The 15,145-nt window shown below is 35.8% G+C and overlaps 1 protein-coding gene across 1 annotated transcript in view; it reads right to left on the reverse strand.

Moving 5' to 3' along the window:
• Nucleotides 1-15,145, reverse strand: part of gabbr2 (gamma-aminobutyric acid (GABA) B receptor, 2) — a 349,687-nt gene that overhangs the window by 70,173 nt on the left and 264,369 nt on the right. The window contains exons 12-13 of the mRNA NM_001016007.3: nt 12,077-12,184; nt 5,716-5,838 (exon numbers count right to left, since the gene is read on the reverse strand). Of these exons, the coding sequence (NP_001016007.2) occupies nt 5,716-5,838; nt 12,077-12,184 (231 nt within the window). The remainder of the gene's footprint in view (nt 1-5,715; nt 5,839-12,076; nt 12,185-15,145) is intronic.

A 15,145-nucleotide genomic window follows, 5' to 3' on the forward strand; every position in this document is an offset into this window, starting at 1 on the left:
GAAAAAAGGCTTTTGCAAGGGGACATTACTCTTTACAAGTACATTATAGGGGATTATAGGTAGATGTTCTTTTTTCCCATTAAAAATATCAGCACATCAGAGGCCAGTTTAGGTGGTTTTTCACAGTTTGGGCAAAGAGGTTGTGGAATGCCCTTCCGAGTGATGTTGTGATGGCAGATTCTGTTAATGCCTTTATGGCAGGGGCCATAAAGGGGCTTGGATGATTTCTTGAACAAGCATAATATCAAGGCTACTGGGATACTAAAATCTACAATTAGTATCAACGTTGGAATGTATAGTTTATGCACAGTATGTGAATGTATAGATAGGTCAGGATAGGCTTATGTGTGTGCTGGGTTCACTTGGAGGGGTTGAACATGATGGACTTTGGCAACTTAACTATGTAACTATGTACCTTCTACCTGCATGTTGGAGATTATGTGACTGCCAGCCTGACTGTGTTTTCTACAATATTCTGACAAATCTAACCAAGATTGTACCTTGTAACTTACAATCAAATATCAGCATAAAGACGTCAACCTGAGAATGCCGCTCATCACAAAGTGGATGTGATTATCAAAATGTGATGTAACTGGACCAGAACCAAAACCTCCGTGTTTAAATTCATGCCCTACAGATTTTTGTAATACTAAGATTTGGTAATACTAAACAAGCAATCTGCTCCAGGGTGTTTGTAAGCTTGCATAGCAATTTTATAGTTGAATATTGATTGCTTATATCGATGTTGAAAAGTACACAATCAATTTTGTATACAAGTAAGTACTGCATTCATCAGTACCTTGTGAGTACATGCAAAAAATATATACATAGTAAATGGATTACAGTGCAAAAAGCCCTGTAACAATACTTGTATTTATGTTCTGTTTTGTTCTGCAAATAACATGTTCCCATACATGCACCACAAAAGCAACAAAAAGCATTTCTCAAGTATAGCAGCAGCCTGTGTCCTAATAAAAAACAGTGAATGATACAGCTTGGGTTCTGTTTTTTAACATATTGTAATATTTTAATATACTTTAATTGAGGCGTGCACATTTCTGCAATTAGAAGTCTAGCTATAGCTCTTGATGGGTTCGAAGAAAGCCATTTTCCATTTATGTAGGGTAGAACTGGTTGTGCATGGAACTGAAACATCAGTGAGCCAGACAGAGAAGGCAGAGTGCACAACTGGAACTTATAGGTATAAACAGGAGTTTGCAGAAACAGCAAACTGCTACTAACCTTCCACCCTGTCAGAAAATGTACAATGGCATACAAAAAATAAGAATATGTATTGTTAGTTTTATAGTACTTGTATATTACTGTATTTTAACCTCAGAAGCAAATTTAGCATTTTTAGCTCCTGACACTTCTCGCCAGTCCCCAGGACAGATTGCAAGTGTTAATGCATTTATAGATACAATTAAATCATAGATGTTACTTCCTGATTTTGAAGCTGGAGATTACAAGACTGGATTATTCTTGTTCATTAAGTATTGTTAAATATCTAAGATCTATTATTTCCTTTTATTCTAAATACAGTTAATGTGCACCTTAGTCTTCATTAAATAGCTTTAGCAGATTTCTAGTTATACCACAGTTTTCAGGGAAGGGAAAAAAAACTCTATTGTGTTAGCCGAGTCAGGCAGGATGAGAACGAAAAAGACGTCAGCAGATGATGCACATTATTTGAACTAATGTATTTTTAACTTCCTTTTAAGTGTTAAAATCCTTTTATCATTTCATTGAGCATGAGCAGCCACCTACACTGTGAAATGGGTCATAGGCAGGAGATGACTTCAACTATGTTAGAAGTGCAGACTCTTAGTACTTTCATCGGGTTTAAGACTGGCTATATTGAAGTACGGTAACTCATATTAAAAACCAGAACTATGATACAGATGGGAGGTAAACATATTTTCAGAGTCGAGACAGAACAATCTATAGCAAGAAATACACCTTTTAAAGGATTGGTAAATTTTGCATATAAAATTGGTTTGTTTGTGTGCACCATGAATTGTATGATCCCAGGAGGCACCCTTAGTACCCAAGGGTACCCAATGGCACATGCTGCTAAACAATTATATTTTTATTTAAAAAGTTTATTTAGATGAAGCAGGGTTTTACATGTGAGCTGGTTTATGCAATATCTTTTTAGAGACCTATATTGTCCAGGGGTATAAGCCACACATTTTAGAGTGTCTGTTTTTCAGACAATGAAAATATGAACAGTTACCGTTTCCTAAGGGTTTATACAAACATATATGGCAAGCATCTTGAGGAAGGCCACACTATTATTGTAATTATTGTTATCGACCTCTTGTACCTTTCCCATTTTATTTATACATGCATACACATTTACACACACACAATGTATACAAAATACAGGCCAAAGGTACTAAGGCAATGTTTCCTACTACATATGACAAATAATCATGTCCCTCAAAAAATGGATCCTATCACATCCTGCTGATATGACATTAGAGATCTGCAAATTTTACATTACCTAGCAGAACAGAGAAACCATCTGTTATTTCTCCTACCAGTTGTTCTTGTGGCTTAGAAACAAACACCACTATGGTAAGGCAGTGGTAGATTCTCACTGTTATTATTTGACTACTTTATTGAAACTTTCCATTCACTCATACACGCTGGTCTAATTATAGTAAAGGTTCTCGCAAGCATATTTGCACCCAATAGATATATGTCAGATAGATGCAGCAGTGAGGTGTAATTTACATTATGAACATATGCTGGCAAAGGGTGAGTTTACCTGTGCCAGATGGAATAAACTTGTGATGTCTATAAAGGGTACTACATTTGGCTTATGTGTGCTAAGCACACTTTTCCAATGTAAAATATAACCCATCAGGCAGTCACCTTCCTTGCATTCTTCAGATGTGGAATAAAATATATGATGCCTGACACAGATGGAGCAGAACCCTTAAGATTTGTTTAAGGTCAGAGAGCAAAGCATGTGCCTCTTTAAATCTGATGTTTCTGTATATTCATTTTTGAAATATCATCACATTTGAACTATGGAAGCCTAATGCAACACTTAATGCACTTGTGCATCAGGAGAGATAGAGGAAAAAAAAGTTCCTGGCATAGCTGGTTAATGTGAATTTTCTGGCTTTCTCTCAGTCTAACTTCCAGGAACAACCTTAAATGACTCTCCATTACCGAAAGGTTCATTCCGGAACTAAGTAGATGAAGGGAGGGAATGAGATATCATTATTGCAACCTCTGAAGAATTGATTGAGTTGATGGAGTAAGCTGTAGTATTATATACACATATTTCAACGGAATACATTTTGCAAACAATCAATGCAGTTGGAAACTGAATACTTTTGTTCCATCAATTCATTACAGGCACTGCTGGCAGTGAAGTTGTTAAAGTCTGCATTTGCTTATTGTTTTGGTGGAAAAATTAACTCAATTTGCTAATTAGCTCAATTTGAAGGTTTCTAACAGAATATTTTTAGTCATTTTTTTATTTGGTAATTTCTAGTCTTAGGGGGGGGGATTTACTAAAATTCGTATTTTTTTTCACAGTTTGTATATTTTTGCGCTAAAACTCAAAAAAGTTGCAGAAAAAAAGTTGAGACTTTTCCGAGATTAATTATGCAACAAAAGTGCGACAATTCCAAATCTGAAAATACTCCATCTAAAACCTGTCTAGATCATGAGGAAGGCAGATGTCCCTTTGCTTTGAATTTTTAGGATTTTTGCCGCTGGCTTTTGTGCAACAAATTAAAAAAGTCACAATTATGATTTTCACAACTTTTTTCATGACTTTTCCCCACACATGCTTGCTCAGTTCAGATTTTTTGCTAAACGTCTGACATTCCTGGAAATTAGTTTAAGTTTTTTAGGAATCAGGAACTTTTTGGTATAGAAGTGCTGTGTCAGAATTCTAATACCAAAATTCAGAAGGAGGTTCTGTCATAGCCATCAGATGTTCTGATGACAGCAGGGAAATAGCATCTGTTTTCTCTAAAATTAAAAAAACAAAACAAAATAAAAGGAAGAAAACACACACCTAAGTGTTCTCAGAAAAAAAGCTGGCTTTAAATTGACTTTTTTCCTGCAGCCATGTGGAAGCTTTTGCAAGTTTTCAACTATGTGAGGTCTTACCAAGCATGTCTAGTGTACTAATGGCCCTGCAAATCTATTATTCATAGCTATAGAATCTATTATAAACAGTCAAAGTCTCTTGTGTTTTAAGCTTCTTGCTCCATTTTAAAATTGTGAAGTTTTACTTAAAGAAACAGCAGCTTGTTAAGATCACAAGATTGAATTCTGTAGCTTCCAGTCATATCATACATGAGCTGAATAAAAATCAGCTGGAGACATGGAATGGAGAGAACACTTGATCACTTTAGGAGAGAGGGCTCATAAACTTGTCCAGACTATGACCATCTGCTACAGTAAATCGGAGCTTGGTTACTTTTTCAGAATACAAATGGATACAAAACATTCTTTTCCATTATTTTCCTTCCACACAGAATAACACTTTCAATAACACTTTCAAATAACTATTTTTGGGACATTATACTAAATAATGACTATTGCACATATAAAAGATGGTAAACAGCTTCTTTGTCCATAAAACAGGAACCAATTTTCTTTCTTCTGTTCTCTAGATTTAACAATAGTAGGCAGCTACATGTATCTGACTTGGATTATTGAACATGGGAGTGTCAGTTAAAAGAAACAGCCACCTGCTGATATGCTCAAAAACAAGATCTATCTTCCAGTTAATTTTTATTAGAAAAGAAATATGATTCAATTGATATGAATGGGGCAATCTACCTATTTAAAAATCAAATGAATATGAGATTATAGTATTTTGTAAAAAAATCAATGTAAATAACTATTTTCTGATGCTGTTTCTTTCCTGCATTGTACATTTTATTGAAAGTTGCTACTTTCAAAATATAACTGCTGTTTTTCTGCCTCTTTTGACCTGATATTTCCTAAAAAATGTCTTGTTCTGGCTATATAAAGTTTGGAGTATTGGTTCTGCATAAAAAGGAATAAAACAAAAGACAAAGAGAAAGAAAAAAAATAGTCTTTAAAGTACAAGTACAAAAATATAATGCAGCTACAAAAAATTGACAGTCGTTCTATACATGTCACTATATGCCACCCCTATTTTACCAGGCTTATTGCCCGGTTATGCTCTTTCCTACCTCTTTTCCCTGGTCTGCTTAGTGCATGTTTACATGTGTCAATAAAAACATGCATGGCGTATGTGGGTGATGGGATCCTGTGAGTCAACATCAAAAGGCAGCCACAGGGTGACACCATTGGAAGGTATAACTAGGTATATAGGCAAATAGGTATACTATTATGAATCAGTCATACAGTTTAAACACTAATCTCTCTGTTTAATGCCATGTGGTAATAAAGAAGAACATTTAATGTAATGTATATATGTTCTAGCAAGTGGGATTTGTTAATAGTCACTTGCTAAACATTTTAAATTGACTTGTCAGCTTATTCTGCTGTTGCTTCATAACAGCATGCTTATAATCCACTTGTCATATTTTTTCCTTGGAGACGTTTCCTAAAGGAAAGGCTCAACAAAAGTCATACAGTCAGTAGGCTGATGGTTGACAACACTATAAGACTGCCATAATTTGTAGTTTGTGATCAATGCTTGATTATCCATTGTTTATTCCATTACAGTGAAGAAATATCATAACTTACCTCAAGATTATATTCCTCTACTGTTCTTTTTAGAGGATCCACTATTTGCCAGCAAATTAAAATGCACAGGTCAATCAACAACATTCCTCCTACTATCACCAGTAGTTTTTGATCTTTGATAATCTAAGGGCAAAAAACAGTTGAATATTTTGGTCAATATACAGGTTATGCAATTCAAACATGAAATCACATTCTACATTTTCAATGAGCCTATCACCTGTAAGCTCAAATGTACATTTTTTTGCCTTAAATTTGCTGAAATTTTGTTATGACCCATATGAATTTTAACATCTAAAAATTCAATGGCCTTGTAAGAGATGTTCATAGAAAACTTTATAGTGGGATGACAACTATTCAGATATGTAAGAAATTCATAGGCCTGTTCCCAAGTATCATGCCACAACATAAAACAGTCATACTTGCTCTGAATCAAATGATATTAAAAACATTATCTTAGAAAATTGGCACATCTTACAGGATGATCCGCAAATTGGAACTATTTTTCTGAAAGGCCAATTTTTGCTTACAAAAGACAAAATAATTTGCGTGATAAACTGGTACATGCCATAGGCAAAGAGGCATTAACCAAGCAGATTTTCCTTTCCAAACCTGTAAATGGTACATTCCCATGTTTAAACTGTTCCCAATGTCACAGCATTATCATGGGTGATCAATGTATGCATCCTAGAACTGGGGCCCCAGTAAAGATTAGGGGGTACCACATTTGCCAGAATTGGGCAGCAGAAATTAGACATTGCCAATAAATGCAACACTCCTGTAGCTAAGCATCATGTGGAGATGGGACACAATGCTGCACAACTAAGATTTCAAGTGTTAGAACAGGTCAATAGACCTAAAAGAGGGGGCGATCGAGATTGTATTTTGTTGCAACGTGAGGCATGTTGGACTTACCTGTCAGACACAGTCTCCCCCGCAGGTTTAAATGAGAGAATAGAACTTCATTGGTTTCTGAAGGTTTTATTGTGGGTCCTGCAGACTGGTGAGTTTCCATTTGATTTTCATGTGTATTGTCAGCATATGTTAGGTGCTATGTGGGCGCAGTAACAATTGTATATCATGTATATATTTTTTGGTTTATCTTTATTTGTTTTTTCACTTTACAAATCTGCCTCGTGTATAACATTGTAATAATTGTGCACTGTATAACACTTAGATGCTGCCTTGGTAACCAGGTTGTGGCTCTATCTGCGATCCTTATCACATGACCTATGACTGATATCACTAACAGCCCAAGATCTCGCAAGATTTCGTATGATCGTGGACACGCACTTTGCAGGGTAAATTCTGTTTACCTGGGGTAGGTGTTAGGGAATGCTACATTTAAAAAGGGAACAAGAGGTTCCTGAAACGTCTTTATCCTTCTCACTGATTACTCCAATAAACCTTCATGGAGGCAGTTCTTTGTACCTACTGAATCGTGAGTGACTTTCTTTTTTGTATTTTGCACTTAAGACAACTTTTAATGGCTTCTACGTGAACTCACCAACTTTTAGATGGCAAATTTTAAGATTCAAGATTTTTGATTTTTTGCATTCAACTAATCATTTGCATTTTGGAAACTTAATTCATGATTTTTTAGCACAAAAAAAGAATCATGGGAAAAACTCAAATGTTGATAAATCAGCTTTACCCCATCTCTAATTTCTCAACAAAATTGTGCTATATTTGTCACATCATTTTTTTAAAGGAACAGTAACACCAAAAAATAAAAGTGTATAAAAGTAACTAAAATATAATGTGCTGCTGCCCTGCACTGGTAAAAGTTGTGTGTTTACTTCAGAAAGTCTACTATAATTTATATAAATAAGCTGCTATGTAGCCATGGAGGCAGCCATTCAAAGGAGAAAAGGCACAGGCACATAGCAGATAACAGATAAAACACTATTGTATTCTACAGAACTTATATGTTATCTGCTATGTAAACTGTGCCTTTTCTCCTTTTTTCCAGCTTAAATAGCTGCCCCAGTGGCTACACAGCAGCTTATTATATAAATTATAGTAGTGTTACTGTAGCAAACACACCAGCTGTACCAGTGCAGGGCAACAGTGCATTATATTTTTATTACTTTAAAGCTCTTTCATTTTTTGGTGTTACTGTTCCTTTAAGTAATAAAGGACATGAATTTATAAGAAATTGTTATTTTATATAGGAATAAAATGTTTTAATAAAGACATACTCAGGGTCATTTATAATGAACCATGCAGTGTGTAATGTGCAAAAATGGTGGCATGATGCAGAGGCAGTACTTAGAAAAAGAAATAACTTCCTCTCTTAGAAAAGGGGAGGGGGTTATAAATGCAGAACTAACTTTAATATTCCAGGAGGGTAAGAGTAAAACATTACAATCCATTTTTATTATACTAAATATATAAAGAAATTATAGTTTGTTTATTAAATTAATATTCTGTGTTTTTCCCTTTAAAATATTTTGTAGCATGTACATACCTATAGATCCATTACCCCTTTGTCACACATTAGCACTGTATATTTTCTGGTCTTGATCTGTTTGCAAAGATCAACAACCAAAGAACAAAACTATTTATAAAATACATAATATGTACAATGGCTTATCAAACGATTCTTGCATTTTTCACGGCAACTGGTTCTGCTTTTTTAGAAGACCATAGTCATTCAGTCATTCCACCTGTATAACATTTAGACTTTAACTTTGCTTTCTCTCTTGGCTGGAGACTAATATGTCCCAGGGTGACATATATAATTGCCACCACATAATAAACTACATACAAAATATTATAATAGTCTTTTTCATAAAAAAAAATATGCAACCCCCCAAAAAACCTTAGGAGCACAAACATCCTTTCTTTTTTGACAACTAAGGATAACTAAGGAGAAGATAATATTGATTCAAAATATGGTTCTGCCCAAGGCATAATTAAGCCTTTGGAAATATTAGAACTATCCTTTCTAACTACTGGCACTTGTTATTAGAAGTGACAATGATTAAGAGGTTGGCAAACCAAGAGTCCCCATCATCATTAGAATGATAACCAGACCAAACAGTTATATGTTACATCTAAATGTTTTGTGCAAATATGTTTGTTCAGTTTATACAGTATGTTGCCCCAAAGTTAGAGATTACTTATGGTCATCATTTTTGTATGGAAAAAAATGTGGTTTATTTGCTAGCTTTTCTTGTGGCTGGTTCTACCTCAGACACATCAAAGGATCAATAGGCATTCTGATTCAGGAGCAGGTCTATAACATTATGGGGAAACTACCCAAAAGGATTGATATTCATAAAATGAATAGTAGTAATTTAACAGCCTGTTGGAGCCAACATTAATCTGAGAAACAGTACTTAAATGGAAGTGGATGCAACAGTGATTCCACCAATTCTGTTTGTGGGAGAGTATCAGCAGATATGTATTGGTACTACTATTTCTAAACACCCAACTGAGATAAGTTTACTGTATCCTAGTGGTGCCTGCAGGTCTGTTAATGTTTATTCTCATGTGACTAAATGGACTGTGGCATATGCAGTGTATATCAGACCACATTACTTGTAGTGATTTTTTAATCACAAGCCATTTTTTTTTATTACACAAGCCATGATTTTTTTTTAACTTCCTTTACAGTCTCTGAATAGTGTTACCTTAGTCTATGATGATTCCAAACATGTATTGTGGTTAAGTGTTGTTTTCATATTTACAGGTCTATACATATTTTAAATATTTGCACACATTTAAATAATAATTCTAATATGATTTTTTTAGTGAACGGTAGGAACATATACCAACTACAGGTGAAACAAATGTGACATTTCATCCATTTCTGCAATGTTTCAACAATTTTTGTAAGGACCCACTAGCATGAAATCTTTGATACAACTGAAATGGATTGTATAAATCAAGTAAATAATACTTCCAGAGGCACTAAACAGAGTTATACACTTTTAGGAAACTTTTCCTTATTGCAACAAGTTCAGGTTTTTTGTTTTGTTTTAATCATTATTTTAATTTTTATGTTGCACAGGCTGCATGGATGCAAATGTCATAAAGTTCATTTACAAGTTCCAGGTACAAGGTGCATATCTATTGATTAGTGCCAGTTAAATACTGCAAACTGCCATTATTCAATCTCCGTTGCCATGTAGCAATCCAATCCTGCATATATGATTTGGCACTGTCCTTTATCACATGATCCAAAAGTGACATTCACCATATGAAGCATAACGTACTCTTTTTATATTACTTTCAGTAATGGATGGATTTGCAATATATAACTGTGTTTCTTCTCACAGTCAATGCTTATTGAATATGCGGGTTATGTTACAACAGGAAACATGACCCTCGTAGAGCCCTTTATCCATTATTATAAATTGGCAGTAAAGCAAGTAACACCAGAAGGCTTATTTACAGATCATATATTCATGTAAAACTTGATCTTAAAATCTTCTAATAAGTGTCAGACTGGCCTACCAGGATACTAGGAAAACTCCCAGTGGGCCCAGGTGTCAGTGGGCCCTCTTGCTTCTATCTATTTAGCCTATTTCATGGTCATTCCCTATTTCTGTTTGGGAACATGGAAGCTTGGTAGAGAAAGAGACTAGGATAATAAAGAGTTTGAACTAGTGATGGGCGAAATGTTTTGGCAGGCATGGATTTGCGGCAAATTTCCGTGTTTCGCCAATGGCGGATTGTTTCGCGAAACGGATGAAAAAATTTGCCACGGAAAAATTGTCGCCGGCATCAAAAAAGAATAGTCGCGGGTGTCAAAAGAATAGCCGCGCTACGAAATAATAGCCGCGGGTGACAAAAGTATAGCCGTGCGACAAAATAATAGCCGTGGGCGAAATTTTTTGTTTGCCACACGCCATTTTCGCCGTTTTGCAAGTTTTTCGCCGTTTCGCAGATCTTTTGCGCCTATCTCATTCTTAAGATGATACCAAAGGGCTCAAATTAACAAATTCCACGAGTGCAGTTAAAGAACTCTGTAGAATGAAAAAAATGCTCTTCTTTGGACCTATCTGCTGTGACTATGGTATTTGTTGCACTCTGCACCTTATCCTGATTTAAATCAACTTGGACTAAGCATTAATTTTCTTTAGGTATAAATAGAAACTATAAATAGGATCATATTTAGGCTATCCTTTCTTCCTTTCCTTTTACAAATATATAAATTATACAAATAATCTGTGCATTTTATAGATTGGATTTATGAAATTACCTTATATAATGTGACTAGATTAATATACAAATTTTAAACCACCTTTGTTGCCCTATTTAGCGCATAACAAATACTATTACTATCAATTAGATTAGATTCGAAAATACAGAAGATCTAACACTAACTACATTACTTCATAAGCTTTCTTAACATTGCATGCCATACCCCATATGTGTTGCTAAAATTACTGCCCTTACTAACTGCTCATTTCCTTACCAACTGCAAGGTCCATGTGGGGCCATTTTGGTCGCTCTATTTTCCATTCTAGATGAACAAGAGAGGGGGATAAAATAAGGACACACAGGGCGAGAGAGAGAGAGAGAGAGAGAGAGAGGAAATAGGGGCACACAGGGCACAATTAAAGGGAGGAAATGGGGCACTCATGGCACAATAGAAAAAGCAGAAGTAGGGGTACACAGGCCAAGAGAGAGGGAGAAATGGGCTGATCAGGGTTGGGAGGCAGTCTGGGTCAATAAGGGTTAGGGTTGGCTGGGCCACTGGGGCAGCTTTATGTGCTGGGGCAATGTTTATCTACATTTCCCCCTGGTGTGGACCCCCATGGGCACTGTCCCAATAGGTTCAATCAGCCTAATGCCAGCCCCGCCTACTGCTTATTTTGTTCCTGTACTTTTATTTCACATTATTTCTTTTTATATTCCCTTTGTAGGGATCTAACTAGTTTTTCTGTACTTGCAGTAGTTAGTGTGCCTTCCCTAAGATGGCTGCTGGTTATTGGGTTTACATCACACTGTAAGCATAAGGAATGTTGAAAAATGGTTCATCAGGATATTATGGCTTCCCTTCAGTTTGGAGACTATGCAGATAAAAAAAAATATATTTTTGAAAGTGTATGCACTTTTTCTATATCCGCCTAACTGAATCAGCTTATGTCAAAAAGGGGGGTATAGTTCTCTTTAAATTAACCTACTGGTGCCAGTCTGTCTCGCTTTTACACGCAAACTGTGATGACTTGCTTGTGCACAAATTGACTGATTAATGTTTTTTAAAATGAAAATGATCAGATGCAAAATAGTAATATACAAAGTATGGCAACTATACTTATCTTGGCCTTGCATTTCGGAATCTGACAACTAGCATCAGTAAATGTAGTTAATACCTTAGTAGCGATATGAAAATGCCTCAAAGACTCACCTTTTTCTTCATTTTTACATTCTTAAAAATGGCGTGAACTCTCCATGTTTTTGCAAACATTGCACCAAATGCAGTTGTGTAGCCCACGGTCAAAATCCATGTCCTTACCTTTTATACAAAAAAAAAGGTTAAATATAATTGGGCTTGTCCATGAAAGATAATCACTAACATTTTTGATTTGAAAAATTAAGTATTGTTTCCATGACCCCAGCAACAGGAAAATGAGAGTAAAGTAATATATTAATTGTATTATACATATTACTATTCATTTTGTTAATTCTTTTCAGGAACTCTCCTGTTCTTCTTTCATGTTGACATAAAAATCACTGTCTCAAGATACTAAGCAGACAGCAGGTAATGGGCTAGCAAAGTTTGCTACATGCCTGGTAACCCATAGAAACTGATTAGCAAGTAGCAATTATTGGTCAGTTGTTGAAGAAAACATCCGAATGGTTACGTTTGCCTCCTATTATTATCCAATAAAAGCCAAAAAAAGCTAATTTTAATTATAGTGTACGATCAAAACAACCAAATGCATTTGCAAACCAGGTTTGCATAATAACTTGTGCCAATTTTATTGTTAAAGACCATGCACTGTCTCTGGATAGAGAAGGGGAAAGGTAACAAGCAAAAATCATGATAAGCTAACAATTGGGCCAGGGATTTGCTCCCCTTCACATTGCATAGCTAGGGCAGTAGTGTCATCAGTAGGATTTAGGCATCCTTAGATAAAGCCAAGAATAGTATAAGTAAGACCAGGGTTCCCATAATAGTAGAATTAGAGCCCAGGTATTTGATGCCTCTTTAATGATGCTGAAACTATTGACCATGCTGGCTGGTATAAATCCTGGCACTTGTCATCTAAAACACTTAAAAAAAGCAGTTTTAAAATGATAATAATAGCACCTTATCAACATGCATGTTACAGCCTTACAATTATAATAATCTCTTCTGGGAACAGAAATAAGTGTAACTTTAACTTTGCTAGGCAGGACTGGGTGAGTCCCTATAAGTTACAAAAGCTAACATTTAAAAGCTACATAAAAGGGAACTTGAAAAGAGAATGACTGCATGGTCACTGCTGTGAACCACCATGCTTAAGAACATATTTTTGTACCTGTGAATGAATGGTGCTGTGGCAGACACAACTTGCACCTGCCACATAGGTGGGAGGTGGGATGTGGGCATACCCTTTATTGTCCATTACCAGAGGGCCATTTTGCAGGCACAATCAGAAACACCTCCACGTGTAAGGTATATTGGAATCCCTTTTCTTAACATGAACTTAGAACTGGTAAGGTCAAATGCAATGTCTACAGTTCAGCTACAGTTTATAGAATGGACTGCAACAGCAGCTGACCAAGCTAGATCTACTTTATGTGAGACAATATATTGCTTCTTGTATATTTGATGCAAAACATTTATTATGGGTAGTAGTAACACAATATGTTTCGGGTCAATACCGTTTATCAAAGGGTATTGACCCGAAACATGTTGTGTTACCACTACCCACAATAAATGTTTTGCAGTAAATCTGCTAAAGCTTTTTTTCCTACTTTTTGGATTTTTGCAGTTGCATTTCGTTGCAGCACAGAGCAACAACTGGGAGCTAACGCTTTTTTGTAAGTATTTTATACAAAGTTCACCAATAATTTTCTATTTTTGAATATTGTTTCTTGTATATGTTCTTTATGCAGTATACATAATTTCTTGACAATATTTATGCCTAAAGAAAATGCAGCTCTATAAAAAAAAAATATCATGCATAAATGTATCCCCTAGCCCTGGCACAGGAAGGGTTAATAATTCTTTGACTGGCAACATATTCTCACAAATCAACTAGACACCAATTCCCACTTTGTCAACCAGAAGCTACAGCTCATTTGGAAACTTACATTGGTGTCCCTGTTGGATTCAGAAGGCACCTGGACTCTACAGCACACATGAAATCATTTCTAATGCTGCCTTTGTTTCCAGCAGAGGTAGCAAAGCAAAAATATCCAACTGAAAACTGACTGCTAAAATATATACTGAATAATATTGTATGTCTCTGAAGTGTGAGTCTACATGTTTTAATTGAAGTGTTTTAAATAATAAATTCATCAGTGATGAATTATCAGTTCATCAGTTCATTTGTGCTTGCCACCCAGCTCATTATAATTTAGGAAGCAATGATAAAAGGATAAACTGGATTGGCAATCTGTGGTTTCTGGAAAATGCTGCTGGGGCAGCAGGGTCTGCTGTATGACACAATAGACAGTCACTATTTATTGGCCTTTAGGGGTCTGTTTGGGTCTTTGTGTACTGAAAATTCAAGGACCTATTTTAAATTCCAGTCCAGACCTGGGATTTTCTGCATCCCTCCAAGTGCAGGGGTGGCATAGTGCTGAAGGGGGGTATAAAAAAAACCATATTATTTCCACCAACCAGAGTGTAGGCTCTATCACCAGTTTTGCCCCCAATAGGTCCCCTTTATGGCTAGAGCTCAATAGGCTCTGCTGTTTACAGTAAGTAAATTACCTATTCCAATAGCAATGTACTTGTCTGTTTCAAAATTTGTTTAGTTTATTTTTAGTTTTTTTAAAGATGTAATAAAATGTTCTCCTCAGTATGTAAGGGCTTATTTATGAATACAAGTGCAGTGTACAAAGTCTTAGAGTTTTTACCCACAATGCAACATTTTCTCCCACAATTCCAGCATAATCGTAGGCACTTGTGGATTTGAATTCACTACAATTGCAATCAAAACTAATTGGTTGTCATTTCACTGAAAATGTTCACTTTGGGGATTGCATACTTTCTGTTGCTCACCATTATAACAATATCTGCATATAATTTGTAAAGCACAAGTCTGCTACTGATGCAGCACACAGTACGAATGCTGAAATTACTGTCACCTTCAAGGTGGCTGTATGTCCAGGGTTTCCCTGCATCAAATGGTGCAATTGTGCCTGATTCAGCCAGACAGACTGTGAGGGCACAAAGCTGCTTGGTGTAACTAAGGATAGTTGGATGTTGGCAAATCTGCCCCTAAATTTATTGTATCAACATGTGAATTGACTGTAACCA

Source organism: Xenopus tropicalis, chromosome 6, assembly GCF_000004195.4.
Source record: "Xenopus tropicalis strain Nigerian chromosome 6, UCB_Xtro_10.0, whole genome shotgun sequence".
NCBI classification, from domain to species: domain Eukaryota; kingdom Metazoa; phylum Chordata; class Amphibia; order Anura; family Pipidae; genus Xenopus; species Xenopus tropicalis.